This window comes from Nestor notabilis, unplaced genomic scaffold (genome assembly GCF_000696875.1).
Source record: "Nestor notabilis isolate BGI_N333 unplaced genomic scaffold, ASM69687v1 scaffold13548, whole genome shotgun sequence".
Lineage (NCBI taxonomy): Eukaryota > Metazoa > Chordata > Aves > Psittaciformes > Psittacidae > Nestor > Nestor notabilis.
This window is the reverse complement of record NW_009941616.1, coordinates 4,191-23,400: the sequence shown is the minus strand read 5'-3', so window position 1 is coordinate 23,400 and position 19,210 is coordinate 4,191. Positions and strand designations below refer to the sequence as shown.

At 50.2% G+C, this 19,210-nt stretch overlaps 1 protein-coding gene across 1 annotated transcript in view; it reads left to right on the top strand.

Moving 5' to 3' along the window:
* Window positions 1-808: 808 nt before the first annotated feature.
* The window catches only part of CFAP70 (cilia and flagella associated protein 70), a gene marked incomplete at both ends in the record, with an annotated part of 22,259 nt that continues 3,857 nt past the window's right edge, over window positions 809-19,210 (top strand). The window contains 21 exons of the mRNA XM_010020985.1: window positions 809-920; window positions 2,977-3,163; window positions 3,495-3,590; window positions 4,016-4,095; window positions 5,106-5,282; window positions 5,673-5,855; window positions 6,278-6,369; window positions 7,431-7,530; window positions 8,456-8,590; window positions 10,104-10,271; window positions 10,485-10,565; window positions 11,040-11,131; window positions 12,574-12,634; window positions 14,006-14,197; window positions 14,728-14,859; window positions 15,480-15,605; window positions 16,146-16,279; window positions 16,364-16,479; window positions 16,622-16,816; window positions 18,206-18,313; window positions 19,012-19,100. Coding sequence (XP_010019287.1) covers window positions 809-920; window positions 2,977-3,163; window positions 3,495-3,590; window positions 4,016-4,095; window positions 5,106-5,282; window positions 5,673-5,855; window positions 6,278-6,369; window positions 7,431-7,530; window positions 8,456-8,590; window positions 10,104-10,271; window positions 10,485-10,565; window positions 11,040-11,131; window positions 12,574-12,634; window positions 14,006-14,197; window positions 14,728-14,859; window positions 15,480-15,605; window positions 16,146-16,279; window positions 16,364-16,479; window positions 16,622-16,816; window positions 18,206-18,313; window positions 19,012-19,100 — 2,656 coding nt within the window. The remainder of the gene's footprint in view (window positions 921-2,976; window positions 3,164-3,494; window positions 3,591-4,015; window positions 4,096-5,105; window positions 5,283-5,672; window positions 5,856-6,277; window positions 6,370-7,430; window positions 7,531-8,455; window positions 8,591-10,103; window positions 10,272-10,484; window positions 10,566-11,039; window positions 11,132-12,573; window positions 12,635-14,005; window positions 14,198-14,727; window positions 14,860-15,479; window positions 15,606-16,145; window positions 16,280-16,363; window positions 16,480-16,621; window positions 16,817-18,205; window positions 18,314-19,011; window positions 19,101-19,210) is intronic.

Here is a 19,210-nt window from a genome sequence, read left to right as displayed (position 1 = left end):
AGGACGGTACGCTGAGGCGATCGCCAGCCCCGGGGTGGAGACTGGTAACTCATCCTCTCTGGGGTGGCTGGAGCTGGGGAGTGTGAGGCTGTGGGGTCACTGTGTCCTCCGCCCAGCCGTTACTCAGAGGGGTGGAAGTACTGCAGACAGACCCATGGCGCAGGATGGAGCCAGGGCCTGGGGCTGTGGGAGCCCTGTGGGGCCGGGACAGGAGCTGAGGCCTTCGGCCCCACAGGCTCCACTGCCAGCCAAGCAAGACTCACAGAATCATAGAACAGTTTGGGTTGGAAGGGACCTTAAAGCTCACCCAGTTCCAACCCCCTGCCATGGGCAGGGACACCTTCCACTAGAGCAGGTTGCTCCAAGCCCCTGTGTCCAACCTGGCCTTGAACACTGCCAGGGATGGGGCAGCCACAGCTTCTCTGGGCACCCTGTGCCAGCACCTCAGCACCCTCCCAGGGAAGAGCTTCTGCCTCAGAGCTCATCTCAATCTCCCCTCTGTCAGGTTAAGGCTGCATTAGGGTGAGCCTGGCTGGGAGCAGCACTCATACCAAACCCTCTCCATGTGCAGGAGGAGCTGGGAGCTGCAGCTGGGTTCCTTTTACTGAGCTGCATAATTTTGGCATTACATGTCCTCCCTACGCTCCTCATGAGAGCTTTCTCACTGACAAAGCCCTGCGCTTTCAGTGGTGTTTTGACAGCCAGGCCCAGAATAACAGTAGCAACCATGGCTGCTGGGTCCTGCAGACGCTTCTGGGAGAGGAATCGAGCAGTTTCATATTTTTTTTCCTCATTCTTTTTCCTGCAGAGCCATGGAGGTCTCTGCGGGGCTGCCTTCCAGGAAAGAGTCCACTGTATCTGTTTCCAGCGAGTCACAACCAACACCAGTACAGATCACAGTGCTCAAGGCACAGGACCTGGTAAAGCTCTTCTGAAAATGGTTTAATAAACAAGGCTAGAGTGATGTGGTGTGCTGTGATCCTATTTGAGAACAGCTGTGAGGTGATAAGGCTATAGGAAGGAGTGGTGGGAATATCATGGATTCAGCTATGCCACACTGTGGCTTCCTCCTCCCCACTGAGGACTTGTTTGCACAGAGTAAAGGCTTGTGATTCATGTAGGCTGGGGAATGCACCTCCTCAGCAATGCTCCAGAGATGGGTTGAAATCTCTCTGCCTTCTCCGCCTATCTGTGTGTAAATGGCAGCTTTTTAAAGCAAAACACAGTGAAAAATGTGCTTCAGTGAGACAAAGACTTCCAAAGATCTCACTTTGGATGTAAATTTGGATTTTCATCCCAGTTACAGCAGTTTATATCATGTTGAAACCAAGAGGGTGACTATTTTTAAAAAGGCAGTGGCTCCAGGGCAGTTAGAGGGAGGATGATGGGCTGGTTCTGATCAAACCATGACTCCCATGATTTCCATGTGCTGCAGGATGCACCCAGTTGGCCTTAAAGTCTTCTAGGAGAACTGGCATTTAGGAGGGAGTACAGAGGACAAGTTCAGCTACTGCTGCCACGAGAAAAATGCAAATCCCTGCTTCTGCTTGAGCAGCAGGCAAAACCAGCAAACCGAAAGCAGCTCCCTGGGTTGTGGTTTTGAGGTTTCTACATTGTAGTGTTTGAGCACCTCTCATACTGACAGATTCAGCAAACAGCATCTTAGTTGAGAAGTGTAAGGTATGAGGAGGAAAAACAATGCTAAAAAGGATAGATTGAATGTGGAATGTTGCTTTGTGGTTTCCTGTTGCTCCATCTTGAGAAATGTCTCTGGCCAAAAAATATCCAGCTGTAAGAAGTGTGGAATCTGCTTAATTAGAGGTAATGGAGAGAAGCATGAGAGAGGAGCCTAGGATAATTAATGGAACAGGGAAAGGTTAATTGGATTCTTCTGTTTAGCCATTCATAAAATGTACGCTCAAGGAGGCAGTGAGAAGGACTGAAAATTAAAACCAAGTGAATGAAATCTCCTTTTGAAATGGAACTCATTACCCCAGCGACAAGGAGGGAGGGTGCTGAGGAGAGGCCTGTGGAGGTCAGGCACCTCTGTGGCTCAGGACTAAAGAAAAGCTGGGTTTGGGTACAACAGCCCCATGTTCAGGGTGGTGGCTGCTCCTCCCTGCATGGAGAAATAAACCATGTTCCTCCTTGAAACTGAAACCTCCTCATCTCTGCTTAAAGCAAGTGGTATGAAGGTGGTGTAACAACAAATGGCAGAGCTCCCCAAAGAGCTTGCTGGAGCCCTTCTGTCATTCCAGGCCATTGGCAGCCATGCGGTAGACACAAATGCCCTCTCAGCTCAGTCATGTAGCTGAGGAGACTGCAAAAGTCTTGAGCTTCCTGGAAGCACAAATATATCAGAATCCCAGACTGGTTTGGGTTGAAGAGACCTTAAAGCTCACCCAGTTTCAACCCCCTGCCACGGGCAGGGACACCTTCCACTAGAGCAGGTTGCTCCAAGCCCCTGTGTCCAACCTGGCCTTGAACACTGCCAGGGATGGGGCAGCCACAGTTTCTCTGGGCCAACTGGGAAAGCACGTAAGAACCCTCACAGGCAAGACCTTCTTCCTCATCTCTAACCTAAATCTCCCCTGTTTAAGTTTGAGCCCATTGCCCCTTCTCCTATCAGTGGGGTATTTTGGGATTTGCTTCAGATGTGTCTTTCATTGCCTTTCCTGGGGTGAAGCCTGGACCTCTCCCTCCCAGCTGCTGCAGTTCTTGATAATCCCTGGGGTGTCACAGCATGGTGGAGCAGGAAAGCTCCCTCCTAAAAGACAGGGAAGGCTGAGGTCTTGGCATGGCCGAGGTCTTGGCATGGCCAAGCTCTGCTCCTCTTCCCCATTCCTGTAGGGAACAACCAAAGACCCCACTGGAGAACCCTGTCCTGTGCACTGAAGTGAGCTGCCTGCCAGAGGCAACTTTGATCCTAGAGCTGTTGCCTCAGAGCCAGCTGCTTAATGTGCCTTTTTTTGACAGAAAACTCTCAAAAGTGATGTGACAGTCACTTCAGTGTGTGTGGAGTACAACGGAGTGATCGTGGGACAGTCTTCCAGGACTGATGTCCTGCCAAATGGGACAGCAGACTACAATTTCACAACCAGCTTTGAGTGCAGCCCCGATGGGCCCAACTCCCTGGATGACATTGCACAAACCCCTGTACTCTGTAAGTACCTGGATGTCCCTGGTTGGAGGTGGGAGTCACCAGCTGCCCTGTCCTGCTCAGCCTGCCTGCTGTGACTGACTGCAGGAGTCACACATTAAGAATAGCACTGCAGTGGTGGCAGGGTCTCAGAGCTTCTGTCCCCGTCTCTGCCAGCTGGAAGGGTCCCCTTTCATGTTGGCCTGTGCTCCTTGGCTTCACTGTTCTTGTCAGCCCTTGTCAGAGATGGAGTAGGAGCACATGCCAGAGCTGACACAGACCCTTTTCAACCCCTGAACTGCTAGTCTGAAGTTGTCTGAGAAACTGCCGACTCCTCTCTTTTTTATCTCTCTAGTGACAGTGATAGAAATGTTGCAAAAGGACAAGAAACAGAAGGAGAGGACCACATCTCTTGGTCAAGCTGTGGTAGACCTTCTACCTCTACTGCAAGGTACAACACTGACTTCCACAGCCTCTGTAACCATTTTTTACTCCCTGGCACTTTTGGATCTTTGTTTATGGATCCCTGGCAAAGGAATAGCATCATAGAATCATAGAATGGTTTGGGTTGGAAAGGACCTTAAGATCATCCAGTTCCAACCCCCTGCAATGGGCAGAGAATCCTCACACTAGACCATGTCGCCCAAGGCTCTGTCCAACCTGGCGTTGAACACTGCCAGGGATGGGGCATTTACCACTTCTTTGGGCAGCCTGTTCCAGAGCATCACCACCCTAAGCACTTCCCTCCTTTTGACAAAATGCTCTTCATAGCACCTGTAGGAGGCTGGGTTTGGGGAAGAGGGGATGTCATCAGTAGCTTGGCATTTCCCTATAGAGGGTCTCACTCTGTGCTCTCTCATTCCTGTTTCTTCCCAGGACAATGTTCATTTCAGGTCACAGCTCCTTTATATGCAGTGCCTACCTCTCCATCAGAGAACCTTCACCCAGAGGCCAAGGTATGTGGAATCTGGAACTGTTTCTTTGCTCCTTCAGCTCTGTGCTGGTTTTTAATGGGAAGACAAGCGTGACTCAGCCACCTGGCTCATCACAGATGTTACAAGCCCTATATGTTACCAGCTTGGAGGCCTTTCCTACTCCTTTTGACGTCTGTCCCTTGTTGCCTATGACAGGTGAAGTCGTGCTAGGAAATGTTAATGTGTGCAGCCACCAAATCACTCTGTAAAAAACCATTCCAGATGGAAAGCCCAGTGCTGATAACCCAGAAAGAGAATGGCAGGATTAGCTGCCTGGCTTGATTAGCCTTCCTCTCTGTGGATAAAATATCTCAGAGTCTGTTATTGTACCAGCTCTGACTGCCTTCCCCGCAAGGTCCTTTTTCATTCAGCTGGTTGAAAAGTACCCGGTGAATAAAGCATGAGACTGGGAAAATGTGTTTCATTTTGCTCCGAGCCTGCCTGCAGTTAGCACCACCAGCAAATTGGAGGGGAGGGGATTACATTAACTTCTCTCTATCTAAGAGGAGTTACACAGTACGTATGAGAGGGGCTCTTATTAGGGAGGAGAGATAGTAAATGCTGAGCAGCTGGTTTTTGCCGCACACCATCCATCGGGTTGGGACAGCTAATTAAGACTGAGGGTAGAGTCAAAGTGTGGCCCTGGCTCAGCATGCTCTGAATCACTGGGGAAAAATCATTTCATCTCTGATGTTCTTTTGCTGTGGCTCATTTTATGAGACCCTGACTCTTTCTCCCTGGCTCATTTTATGAGACCCATGGAGCATGTGCTCTGCCTTGAGCAGGCTCCAATTTAAAAAGGCAAATCACCACAGTTCAGACAAACCCATCGTAAAATTCCTTTCCTGAGCTGGTCTGTTCTCTCTCACATCTGAGGTGAGGAAGAAGACAGCGTCGTACATTCTGGCCTTGGGTTTCTGCTGGCTTCTCCCTCAAGAGCAGGAGTGTTACAACTGTCTAGGTACTGGCTCTGCTTTATCCTTGTCTCCTAGGGTGGCCTTGAAGTGACAGTGAGCACCAAAGAGCCTCTGCTGACTGCCATGCAGCTTTCAAACGGTAACTTCCTGAGCATCACACTGGAGGCAGCTTATTCTATCCCTGAAGCGTTTGCTGCCACAGGACCCCTGCAAAACTACATGGCTTGCTTGCAAGTGCCAGCAACTGGGGAGGTGAGGAACAGTCCTGGCACAGTGAGATGGGTTTTGGCTGCTTCAGAGTAGAGTGTTCTCCCACACTATGCAGCATGGAACAAGGCCCATGAGGTGTATAACTCCTGTCCCTGTGCAACAGCAGCCTCTGCTATGGGTGCTTAGGGTCTCTGTGGTGTGATGTATCTCTTGAACACAAAACAAGTTCTGCTTAGCAAGATTTGGATTGAAATGACAGGTTCTTTTCCACATGGCTGTTTGGTTTTCTTCCATTTTGTCTGTGGTGGAGTGGGTTTTCCAAGCCAGGCCCCTGCATTGCTGCTTTGCTTTGTTAGACCCAGCTTGGTGCAGTTGGCACTTGCTCCTGCTCATGTTGGAAATGCAAGTCCATTCATTCTCATCTTTCTCTAGAAAGAACTCCCCTTGCTCTTCAAGAATGGCATCCTGAAGCTTGCTGGTGAGAAAGAGCCATTACCCCGGCCCAAAAAGTGGCCCCTTGCTAACATTATGGCCCCTGGCGCTCTGAACATACCCAACTCCTTCATTGTTGGTGGTCCCTATGAGGATGAGGATGGAGAGCTCAACAAAGGAGAGGTGAGGAAGGACTGGCAGTGTCATGGCTGGGAGAGTACCAGCAGGTCTCACTGAAGGGACTGAGGAAGACTTACAGAGACTTGATAGAGGAGGAAGCGGGTGGTTGGTGCTCTGTGCAGTGTGCAGACACAGGGAAGGTTCCCCTATGACAGCAGAGGAGAGTTCTGAGGGACCATGTGGCAGGTCTGGTGCCCAGAAAGCCACCCAGCCCTCAGCTGTTGGGCTGGGAGTTGTGTCATCTCCTTGTGAGCCAGGCTTCTAGTATGAATGGGCTCTGGTGTCTGCAGGAGGGGCTGCTCACTTACTCTGCTATGGTGATGGTGAGTTGGACTCCTCTGTCTGACTCCCATTCTCCCCCAGGGAACATTTTGGGAATGATGTAGATTGCTGTCCTGGCTCTGACCATGCGTTGTTTCTCACAGGACAGGGAATTTAGGACCCAAGCAGAAAGCATGAAGAGAGTTGTGTGGGACATGGAAAGTCGTTGTTACCTGGATCCTGCTGCAGTAGTCACGTAAGGGTCCAGAGAACTCCCCTTCCAGCATGGAACAGTGGGGTTAAACCACCCCAGAATGCACTCATTCATAGAGTAACCTAAGGCAGGGAGCAGCAAGATGCAGGTGCTCTCAGACCTCTTACATGATCAAAGCTTGGCTCTGCCTCACCTCCCATGGCTCCTGTGGCTTGCTGTTGGCCAGCAGTGTTCACATGAGCAAGGGAACAGGTATCTGCCTTTAACTGCTGTCAGCAGCTTAGTTCTGCTACAGTGGGAGAAGATGAACTGCCTGAGCTGCTGTCTCCAGCTCATGCTGCCAGCAACTGGAGGTGGTGACTGTTTCCTCTGCTTGAAGGAAAGGGCAGCAGAGTTATGGAGGAGAGTGGCCCACACAGCTCTCCTCTGAGCTGCTAATTAAGTTTTGCTGAATTCCCAGTACATTAAAAAACTTTCATGTCATGTGGGCACTCTTCATGTGCTTTTTTATTGGATAAATGTTACTTTTAGTGGCTTTAGACATTCTTAAGATAAGAATGAGTATCCCATTTCTCTTTGAATCCTGCTTTGTTCTTGGCCTCAGCTGCATCGTGGTTGTGAGCTTCACAGCCAAATTACTCCTCATGTGAAAATATTCCCTTCTATCTGGTTTGATGTTTAAGTCTTTTCCCTCTACACTTTCATCAGCACCTGCCTGCTGATTTCGGAGTTACCAAGCACATTGAATGGGAGCTCAGGGTCCGTTTGCTCTGAGCAATTCAGGATTTGTACCAAAGTTCATCATGTTCGTTCATATTCATTTCATTTCTGAAGTAGTCAGGGAAGAGAAGAAACCCAGCCTGTTGCTGTCATGATTGTTTTATAGCTGCTTGTGCCATAAGTGCACACAGTGGCGGATGGAGAAGAGAATGTCCTGAGCCTGCCCCAAAGCACCCATGTTCCAGTGGCTGGAGGGTGTTTGCTGTGTCCCACGGGAGCGGGTGGAAGCAAACCCAAGGGGGGATGTTTTGGGGCAGAAAGGAGGGTGATGTGGCTCTCCAGCTTGATTTCTGCCTCTTCTCAGTGCCCTCCTTTGTGTTCAGCCTGCAGAAGCGCATAGCAGAGTGCCAGTATTGGCCTGTGGAGGTCTGCAGGATATCTGTGGCCTTACCCAGCAAAGGGAAAACCAGCAAAGCTGACAAGGTGAAGTGGGGAGGGATGTGTTGTTCTGGCTTATGGAGCAGCATGGTGTTATTGAGCATTTTCCTTTCAATGCCTTTGTAATACCAAAACCAGCCTTGAACCAGGCAGAGCGAGTCAGAGAGCTAGAGGCTTTGTGAAGGGATTAATCAGCCTTACAGAGCTGTTAAATAGACAAAGGATCATACTTTTTCCTTATAGCATGCAGAGCTCTGGCTGATGGTCCGTGGCAGCCCAGTGGGAAGGGGTCAGGGAGAGGGAGCTTTCTGGGAATTAAGGTAATTCAGTGAGCTTACCTGAAGCCAATGGGGTTGGACATCTTGAAAAAATCCATGCCTTCTCTCTTGGGTGTAAATAAATTGTGCTTTTGCACAGAAACTGGGGTGATTTAATGAAGAAACAGCCCTTTAGCTAATGGTTCTGTTCCTGACAGCTGGTTGTGTGAAAGGTCTTAACCTGTTTCAGGCCAAAGTCATTTAAGTTGGTCTAAATTCCTTTCAGCACTCACTGGTGCCAGGATGGAGACTCTTCTCCCTTACCCTCACCAGTCTGCTGCTAGCCCAGACACTCAGACCTCCTTAAGCTGCCTGATTCCTGTCAGGGATGCACACCTCTGGTAGGGTCACTTGGATTTCTAACCACACAGTTGATAATCTTACAGCTGTGTCTCAAAAAGACCATCCTGAGGAATGGCATGGGAGAGAAAAGCTGCCCTGCAGGCACTGGGATTGAATTGATATTCTACATATTGAATGACTCCAGTGTATTCATCCAGGTCGTCTCGGCTGTATGCCAATGACAGAGAGTCGCTGCCTCATCAGTGCAGCAGTTTGCTCTGTGGCCTCTTCTTAATGGGATTGGTGACCTTGTTTCCTTACAGAGAATCACAGTCTGTTCAGTGTCTCAGTCCCTTGTTCTGTGTTTCCAGGGAGATGAGGAAAAGCAGATTTCCTTCCATGGTGTGGCATATGTCAACATGATGCCTTTGCTCTGCCCTGGTGTGAAGCAGATCCGAGGCGCTTTTCGTGTCTGTGCCTACCAAGACAGCAAAGTGTTTGAGAAGGTGAGAGAAGACCAGACAGCCAGGCTCAGCCCTAGCTCTGCAGCTGGGTTTGCACATGGTGGAGTTTGGGAGCAGGCACATGGCAGTGTGGTACTCAGAGGCTGACTCTGAAACTTCACTGCCTTTCTGATGATGGAGAAAAATAATGAGACAAGCTTTTAGGTGTAGACTTCTCAAAGGCAGGGGATTTCTGGGCATGCATGAGCAGGTTTGGGGGCAGAGAGAGGCTCTGAATCTCACTCCACTCCTTTCTCTGCCAGCAGCTGAGCAGGGAGAGCTGTAAGAATGCTCCTCTCTCCCCAGTCTGGAACATGGGCAAATGAACTGTGTTGCTGGGAAAAGCAAACAGTGGCTTTAAAAGGATGGCGTTACCCCAGGCAACAGCCAAAAAAAACCTGCCACTGGAGCTCTTTCAGCTATAGCTCATGGAGGTTTATTTGTCTTTGCCTTTCTCCCCCCTCTGTTATTAAGAGTGACAGCTACATCTCCATTTTCCCCCAGCACTCCCAGAACAAACCTGAGCTTGTTTCAGGACAGCAGATACACAGACCTGGTTTTTCTGCCCACATTCCCTGGAGTGCTGCTGCCCAGGCCACAGGAGTTGAGTGAATTACAGGCCTTCTGCCTGCCTCCACTGCTGGCTGTGGCAAAGCAGAGCTGAGCACACAGCTCTCTGATGGTCTCTGCTTCATCCATGTGAATAATGGCCTCGTGGCTGCATTGTTCTATTTGTCCTGGAGCATTTATCTGTCACAGTGAAGTGACACTCTGTCACTCTCATCCTCTGGTTTTGTGGATGCTTTGGACTGTTCCTTGGTCTAGGTGGTCTAGGTATAGCTGCTCCACCTTCTTCCCAGGATCCCCCTCTGCTCTTGCTAGCCCAGTTCACATAACAATGATGAGAGGGAACAACCTCTCTGTGGTCAAACAGTGTGTAAACAATCTGCCAAACCTGCTCCTTCATGTGTGTCAGGGAAGCTGCTCCACACCAGAAGGTGAGGCAGGAGCTGAGAGTCACTGCAGGGAGGGTGGGGGCACCCAAAAAATTGCTGAGCAGATGTGGGGAGTGTAGTCACGTTCATCCAACAGTCTACACCACCAGGCAGGTCCACAGCCGTGAGGCAAGTCCAAGTTCAAGCCAGGAATTCAGGCCAGCAGATCAGGATCTGGGCAGCCCAGGGCTGGGTTCCAGCCTATCTAACACATAGCTAAAGCAAGAATCAAGGGCCTGTGCTCAGTGGAAATGCAGCTCTTGAGAGAAGACAGGGAGACCCTACAGGGATGTTCTCAGGCAGCTTGTTTCATAGTCTGACCTGAGGCTTCACAGCCATGTGGTATCAGAGCTGGCCCTGAGCACCACAGCTAAACTCCTAGGAGGGGAGGATAAGGTTGCATAGCTTCTTAATGTGTATAGGACCCTGACAATGTGTTTTGTGGTGTGAGAGGTTAAGGCAAAGGCGTGGGGAAGCTCTAGTCTGGTCCTTAAATCTCTCTGTTCCTTCTGTTTTTGCAGACCAAAAGTCAGCACAGCGTTTTCCGGGATGTCAGGAGGCAGCTCAGTGTGACTCGGGTGGGCTCGGGGACCTTAGGGTTCGGTGCTCCCCTTACCCGAGCTGCTCCCAGCAAGACTCAGAAGGAAGACAAAGAGAAAAGCACCAACAAGAAGGTAAGGTCTAGAGAGGCACATTGATCCATTTCCCCATCAGAGGTAGCTGGAGGAACCAGGGACTGATGCTGGGGTGCCTCAGCCAACTGAGAGATGCTCATTATCTTTGGGAGATAGCATTATCAATACTTGCTGCCTGAAATGTCCAACTCACGCCCTGGACATGCGAAAGTGTGAGGCTTACTGAATCTCAAACAAGACACATCTTTTCTTCTTCTTCTTCAACAGATGTCCCACACGCCCAAAATCCAGTTGCCAAATGGCACTGGAGAAGCGGAAAATGCCATGCATCTCAACCCTGAAGGACAGGTAATTATGTATCTCCAAAGAGAAGGAAAGACTTGCCAGACCATCACCACGCTGGTGTCTCACACCTTGCATGCAATTAAATTCTTCAAGAGTGATCTGGACCAGGGATGTTTTACGTCAGTGCTGTCCTGGAGTCCTCCCAGTGACGTCCAGCTGGAAGGCAGTCTATCACTAGGCTAGAAAGGCCCTCTAAATTTAGAAGGGTTCCTTCACATTTTGGCTTCTTCCTCAGAACACTGAAAATGCAGCTTCATTGTGCAAGCAGATTGATTATCAGGGCCTCCTTATTTTTCCTAGACTGGTTTCTTGAGCTGAATTTTGCTGCAATAAATCATTCTGAGGTTATAAAACAAGCTGTATCTCTGCAGCTTGAAGGGCATTTGCTGAAGATCTGTAGCTATATGCTCAGTCTTCTATCATGCTGTAATGGCTCTAGACAGCATGACACTGAGACAGCAATATTTATCTTCATAGCAATATGTTGAAGCAGGAACGTTCCTGGTGATGGAGATAAAGCTGGACAAGGCCTTGGTACCAAGGAGACTGCGAGAGGAGCTCACCGAACGGTGCGTAAAGCCCTGCTGTGATGCTGGGGTTGACAGCTCCTTTCTGCAGGGTAGAAACGGGGCTGCACAGCAAGCAAGCTCCCCCTTGGAAGGCTCAATACAGACCAAGCGAGGGCCTGAGCCAAAGCCCACTGGAATCAGGGGGAGGATTTGGCCAGACTCCTTAAGAGCTGGTATCTGCCGTGTTGGGAAAACACTTGTCTTCATCCCAACTGGCATCTCCCTGCTATTCCTCTCAAAAGGAGAGACACCAGAGCAGCACAACAGTGCCTGTGTTCCCATCAGGGCTTTGTTTCCCATTAATCCCTGTGTGCTTGCCTCTTGCATATGATGTTCAGCTGCTTGGTCAGGGCTGGCCACCATCATGGACTCCTCTGAGTAGCACTGCTCTAACTTCCCCTGTCTTCTGTTTTTTACATTTACAGGAGGTTTTTTCCCCCAACCTTCTACCCATTCCTCAGCTCTTGTGTCAGTTTTCAAGTTGATCCATTGCAGAGCTGCTCTCTCATCTCTGCTGCTTTGATTCAAACACTGTCTGTTTGATTTGAGGCAGTTTCTTCCTCTCCAGTGGTAGCCCTGCTGCATTTCAGTCTAGGAAAGGTCTAGCATGTATCATTTTATTGAATAAAACAGAGAAAATGCAGCAAATGAGTAAAGTATGGCAAGTGCAGGTGGTATGTCTCTCAAACAGAAAGCAGCAGCCATTCTTTGGAGGGAAATTATGTGTGCCATCTTCTGTGCTGCCTGCTGTCTCCTAGGAAGAACAGGTTGAGGAAGGTGAACCACTGTAGAACCTTCTCCTGGCCCTTTTCATACCACTTCTACTCAACTGGAACTTGCTCGAATTCAGTGTAATTCCTCCACATTCACCTGCCATGAAAAATCCACCCTCCTGAGTCATGGGAAGGGCTCTGAGCCTTGGGGAGCTCCAGCTGATGCCACATACATATGTCCTTGCAGAGGAGGTCAGCAGATCTTTTTTGGGAAGGCTGTTTAAATACATGCCTTAGTAGCAAAGCGTGGCTCTCTTTCTTCGGCTCCATCCAAAATCCTCTGTCAGCCTCTTGCAATTTGCTTTGCTAGTTGGGCAAGAGCCATCACACCTTTGCTTGGTGGGCTGGATTGTGTCCTAAGGACTGAAGGTGTTTTGGTTATCATCAAGCAGGAAATCTTGATTAAAATCTCAATTAATTAACACTGTTTTGACACCGAGAGTTTTAATAAGCTCTTAGTAAAAGTTATGGTAATCCCTATGGGGTTTTGATTAGTATTTGAAAGGTCATTGTAGCTCTAGTAGTGGTACAACCAGGGTTGGGATGGTGCTGAGGGGTCAATGCCTGCCACAACTACACCATGCCATGTTGGGAACTGCTGGAGTGGTGGCCTGGGCTTTAGAGTGAGAACATTCTTCAGGCTGATCTTTTCTGTCTTCTTGCTGACAGGGTCAAGCAGATGATTCCTCCTCGCCCTCCGCTACCTCCCCGGACTTCAGGAGCCCAGAAGGTATGTGCAGGAGCATGTGGCATTGCCACCACTCTGCCACCTCATCCTGCCCTCATCTCTCTCACACAGAACCTTCATTCTCAATCTTAGCCCCACAGCAACACGCAGATGAGGTTTGAAGAGGAAATACACAGAAAGGAAACTTCTGGATATGTTATCCTCACAGTAGCATGCCTTAGGAAATCATTCCTGGGCTGCTTCACTCATGTTCGCAGCCCATATGAAGAGGAGAGATGTAGCAAAAGCAGGGAAGGCAGCAGTGGGAGTGTTTGGAAGAAAACAGGATACTGAAGAAAGATGCTACCAGAACCTCAGAATCATAGAATCAACCAAGATTAGAAAAGACCTTTAAGATCATCAGGTCCAACTGTTTCCCAGCACTGCCAAGGCCACCGCTAACCCATGTCACTGAGGGCCTCATCTACACAGTTTGTGAACACTTCCAGGGACGGTGACTCCACCACTGCTCTGGACAGCCTGTTCCAACACCTGACAACCCTTTGGGGAAGAAACTGTTCCTAATATCAGGTCTAAACCTTCCCTGGCACAGCTTGAGACCATTTCCTCTTGTCCTACCCCTTGTTACTTGGAAGAAGAGACCAACCACCACCTCACTGCAACCTCCTTTCAGGAGGTAAACCTTACATTTCCCCCAGGCAGTTCCAGCAGTTTCTTGTCTCAGACTAGCCCATGTGCTTTCTCAGACCCAGACAAACATGAACAGAATCAGCCCTGAGCACTCTCAGGTCACCCAGAATATCTGAGGACCTTTGTGTGTGTGACACATCCTCAGGAAATGGTCTGACAGTGCTGGTTCATCTGTGCGCACAGAGCAGCCGTCGGAGAATGTCCTCAGGTGGCCCCTGGACGATGGTGAATTCACAGCACAGTGGGGAAGGAGCAGCACCACAGTAACTGACCCCAGGGCTGCTGCAGAACTGATCTGTGCTGGACTGTCTGGAGTGCTCCCAGTGATATATTTTGATTGTCACAGCACATGGAAGCTTCTGCCACTGAGATTATGGAGATTAGAGGCTGCTGAAGAGGGCTGCCCACAGGTTTAAGAGGCTTCCAGCAAATGAGATAAGTTTTTCTTACAGCCAATTATACTGCTACAGAAGGGACACCAATGACTGAAATACTGGGTTCTGAAGGAAAAATATAGCAGGAGCAATATCTAATTATGAAGGAGCTCTTTTGTGTTTACATGTAGATGTATTCACAGCCCTCTGGCATGGACAGGAAGGGGTGAGTGACAGACTAACTGGGACTTGCCTCAGGTCGAGTTTGTGGGAGGTGAAATCAAATCCATTTCAAGGTTGATGCATGAGTGCCTTGTGAAGGGTGATTATTTCTTTATTTGTTTCCTAGGCTGTGGAAGATTATCACCACCACGTCACGAGCATTGCTGCTGCCATCCTAAATGAATGCCATGAACTCTTTGGAAAGCAGCCGCCTGACCAGGGAATGACAGACCACCAAACGCTGGAGGAACAGAAGCGTCAGCTCAACTTTGAGCTCAACAGCTCTGGCAAATACTTTGCTTTTAAGGAACAGCTAAAGGTAGAGTCCATTTGTGCTTTTCACTTCCCTACTTGTTTTCTCCTGGCAGTTTCTCAGTGAGGAACTGCTGCTCCATAACGTGCGGCTCCACAAGCCATCCTGCCAGCTGCGGCTGTTGCAGGGCATGGGGATGATGCTTTGATCACACACCAGAAGAATAATTACTGTCAATGGTGGGAGACTCCAAAGCTGGTCATATCCATTTGCCCCATGCTCTTAGCCTGAGGAAGGCAAAACCTGTTCTTGCACACTCACAGTCTGCCCTGGCAGAAAAAAGGGGTTCCCCTCTCTCAGCTCCAGGACGAGCCTTCCCACATGTTCCTAAAGGGGCATCAGTGTCTCAGGGAGAGCCAGGACTGGGAGGTGCGAAAGGAACTCACCCCTGCTTGCTTTTACCAGTTCTGGGCTGGAATTCTTCCTCAGAACTAAGTAGGACCTTCAGGCACAGTGTGTTGTGGCTTTGTATGATTACAGAGCTGGAGGGGGGCGCAGAGGGACTTGCCTTGTCCAACAGTCTCATGTCTCCACAGTATGCTGTAGTGAAGATTGTGAGGGAGAAATACCTGAAGACCACAGCGTTTGAGAGCCAGGAGCAATTCCAGGCATTCCTCAGTGAGCTCTACGTGTACCTCGTGGACCAGATGCACATTGCCCTGAACCAGGTAGGGAGAAACCTTGGATATGACTTCACTAGGATCCAGGGCTAGACACTGCATCTAGTGAAAGCCCTGTGACTTTTGCCTTCGAGACAGACACAGGCTCATGCTTTCCTTTGCTGCAGTTATCACATGTGGGCCTCAAGCCATATTCAGAGGCGGAGGAGACTGAGATGAGCTCTTAGGCAGAAGTTCTTCCCTGTGAGGGTGCTGAGGCGCTGGCACAGGTTGCCCAGAGAAGCTGTGGCTGCCCCATCCCTGGCAGTGTTCAAGGCCAGGTTGGACACAGGGGCTTGGAGCAACCTGCTCTAGTGGAAGGTGTCCCTGCCCATGGTAGGGGGTTGGAACTGGATGAGCTTTAAGGTCCCTTCAACCCAAACCAGTCTGGGATTCTCTCACGATTCTGTGAACTGCAAATAGTGAATTTTCACTGTCTCTGTGTGGCAGAAGTACCTGGGAATAACAGAATGTGTCCCACCACAGGACAGGGCATCTTGCCATTCAACCCACCCAGCCTCAGCCATACCAGGCTGTATTTGGTGCGGTGCCAGACTGGGGACTGCTTTTATACTGGGACGAACCATTCTCACCCTCCCCAAGGTAACACTCTGTCTTGCTCCTTACAGCTGCTGTTTGAGGAAGCTGCTCCTTCTGCCCCTCCATCCCTCATGACACAGAAGCAGCTCGGGCTCTTTGCTCATGAGGCTCAAGTCATCAAGGACTACAAGTTGGCATCTCTCTACCACCAGCAGGTGAAGGAGCCCCTGTTCTTTACTGCCCATCTCCCATGTGTCTGGGCTGGCAGCCAGTGTGGGGCCCGTGCTGCTGACAACCCTGACTGTTGTGCAGGGAGAAAGGAGGAGAACGTGACCAGGATACTCAGGCTGTACACATGTGAGGGTTTTTCTAGGGAGACGCTGCTCTCTGGAGGATGTGAGACAGGGCCTGGCCAGGTCACTGAGGGTGTCAGCCTCGAGCCCAGGGCAAATGGGATGAACTGGTCCTAAAGGCATGCAGTGTCAGTACTGGGGACACTGGGCCCTCAACAGGAAGCTAGGAGGATGTCAACTGAAGCTGGAGGATGTGTGTTAGCTGAAGGAAGTTTAGAGGAAGCCCAGTACAATCCAGTTAAGGGAAATCCTGGCATGTGACAGACAAGGGCTTGATTGTTGGTAAACTGGGCTGGGGTGGCCAGAGGAAAGCTGTGGTCACTCCAGCATTATCTCCAGCCGTTGTGTGTGCTGAGCACAACTGCAGCACTCCTCACTCCAGCAATAGTCTTTTTTGTCTAGAGGGTAGCTCAGGACCAGTACAACATCGAGTGCTGGCTGGACTATGGGGCGTTCTGCCTCCTGCTCGAGGAAACAACCAAAGCCCATGAGTGCTTCCAGCGGGCTCTTTCTCTGGATCCCAATCACATCCAGAGGTGCTGCATGCTCCTGGTGGGTGGCTGGGGGGGGGGAGGTGTGAGGGTGTCCTGCAAGGCTAACCTGCCTGTCCCTGTCCCCAGTTTGCTGCTCTGTGGGATTACAGCTGCCATGCTGCAGCACGATGAAGAGGCAGAGGTTTTATTTGAGGATGTCTGCTGCTTGGAGCCATCCAGTGTGGTGGCCTGGACGCTTTCAGGTACAAAACCAAGCAGCCTGTGCACTCAAGGCATTCCTCTAGAGCCAAGCATTGCTGCTGCTCTCTTCTCTAGCTGAGGGCTAAGGGAATGATTTTGCTAAGGCTGGATGTGTGCTTACACTTCTCTTTCTGTCTCACATAGGTTTGTTTTATGAGCTGCAGGATAATAATATTCAGGCAGAAATGGCCTTCCGTGAGGCTAAGAAGCTCCTGCAAGCACAGCTCGCCAAGGAGAGGAATATCCCTGAGGCTGCTGAGGCAGAAGGAGGTAAAAAAAACCCCATTTCTGCTGGGTGTGTGAGGTCTCCCAGCCCAGGCCCAGAAGACCACTTGCCAGGTAATGCTGGTGAAACCAGGAGGTGCCCCAGCAGTGGCAAGGAGGGGACTCAGAGCAGTGAGGGAGATGGTGAACAGTGGAAGGGGACGAGACACTTCTAAGTATTTCTAAGAGGAGAAATAGATTCATAGAATGGTTTGGGTTGGAAGGGCTCTTCAAAGCTCATCTAGTTTAACCCCCCTGCAGTGAGCAGGGACATCTTCAACTGGTTGCCCAGAACCACATGCAGCCAGGCCTTGAACGTCTCCAGGGATGGGGCATCCACCACCTCTCTGGGCAACCCGTGCCACTGTTTTACCACCCTCATTGTAAAGAATTTCTTCCTCACATCCAGTCTGAATCTCCCTCTTTTAGTTTAAAACCACTACCATGATACAAAGGCTAAAGGAAGATGTGGTCTGTGAGCTAGAGTAGACTGACCACAGTTACACCAGTGAGAAGCAACAGCACAAGTGTGCTGATTCAAATGATGAAGCTTTCTGAAAGAAGCACAGCCCATGCCTTGTCTTACCCACAGCCTACTAGAGGGACTAGTGTTTGCACTTACTTTTCTCCCCCAGCCCAGTGCCACTGATAAAACTGATGTGTGGGAAGCAGACAGGGCGGCCAGGATAGGAGTGTGTTTCTGGAGGCTTTGGGAGGGCAGAGCTGCCCCTGAGCCAGTTGTACACGAGACTTATCCAGGTTTAGCTTTAATCAAAGCTGTTGCTGTGACTTCCCAATGCAGCTTGGAAATCACTGCCTCATCAATTCATGGGCAAAACAGCTGCTGGGTGGTGATCCTGAACATTAGGCTTCCTCTAGAGCCCTGCTGAGTCCAGTCTAACCCTGAGCCAAGACTTGCTGTCCCAAGGCCCAAATATGTGGCCAGGCTGCAGGAAATGTTGGCTGGCTTTATTTTTACTGTTACCACCACTCCATGCCCAATGCCTCATGTCATATGCCTTTTTTGGCCCCTTCTTTTCGTGAGGAAAGGGATATTTGTAGAATCCCAGACTGGTTTGGGTTGAAGGGACCTTAAAGCTCCTCCAGTTCCAGCCCCCTGCCACGGGCAGGGACACCTTCCACTAGAGCAGGTTGCTCCAAGCCCCTGTGTCCAACCTGGCCTTGAACACTGCCAGGGATGGGGCAGCCACAGCTTCTCTGGGCACCCTGTGCTAGGGCCAACCTGTTCCAGTTCCATATTCTCATTTATACCTGTTTCTAGCTTCACATGGTAGTGTTGTACTTGAAACACTAGGCCTTCCTACAAAGAAACTTCTTCCCAGTTCTGAATATCTTGTAGATATTTTCTCCCTTCCCCATTCCTGCAGAATCACAGAATGCTCCAAACTGGGCAGTTTATGGCAAACTGTTTGCATCTAGTAGTTGTTGGGGGTTTTATTGCAGAGAAGGTTCCAAATGGCTCTGCTGACAAACTGCCAAAGGTGATGGAGCCTGCCCCAGCCTGTGTGGCACCCAAGGAAGAGGCAACTGCACCAGAGGCAGCCCCGAAAGGTATGGGGATGAAGGGGAGTATCTTGGGAGCACTGAGCCGTGGCCCTCCTGATGCCAAGGCAAGACATCACGGCTTGTTTTCTCTCCCTAGCTGGGAATCTCCAGACAAAGCAAGTTCATTCTGATTTTCAGAGCAGCACATCTCAGGACAGACAGCCAGCGGGTGAACGCAGCTCTCCCCCTACACGTCAGTGCACCCAGTGGCCTTTATTGGCTGCTTGGATGTCTTCCTCCTGAGATGCCAACTCTTAAACTGTCTCTATGAGTCTCCCCTGGTCATCTGTTGTGGGATTTGCCTCCTCTACAGCTCCACTCTCCAAGGGGTGGCAAAGAGATGGCAGCGCTGGGTGCTTTGGGCCCCGCTCGGTGCTTTGGGCCCCGCTGGGTTGGTTTGGGGAGGCCAGGGCCTCACAGTAATTATCTGTGACAAGCTTCCCTCATAAATTCCAACCTTTTCTTCCTCTGAGCTTGGACTGGAAAGTTAGTGGGTCTAAAGCATCATTTCTTACGAAACTTAAACCTTTCAGAAAGAAACACTGAAACACTGAGTTAATCCTTGCTTCAGCCCCCCCTGCCACCTCCTGGGTTTCATACTCTGTTGCTGGGATTCCTCTGTCCCCGACAGGGTCTCAGCCCCTGCTCTTGCTTTTGAAATACAAAGCCCACCCTGGGACTGATGGGAACACGTTTTTTTGCAGCACCGTCCCCTGGTTCAGGACTTGGACAACCTCCCTGCACTATCTTCATGAAGACAGTGGAATTCCTGATGAAAGTCAATGCTGTCCAGGTCAGCTCAATGCGGAGTGGAGGAGTGGAAAAGGGAGGTTTGGTCTTCTTCCAAAGAGCTGGTGGCAAGCTACAGCAAACCCCCTTTTTGTGCATGGGGAAGAAGCTGTG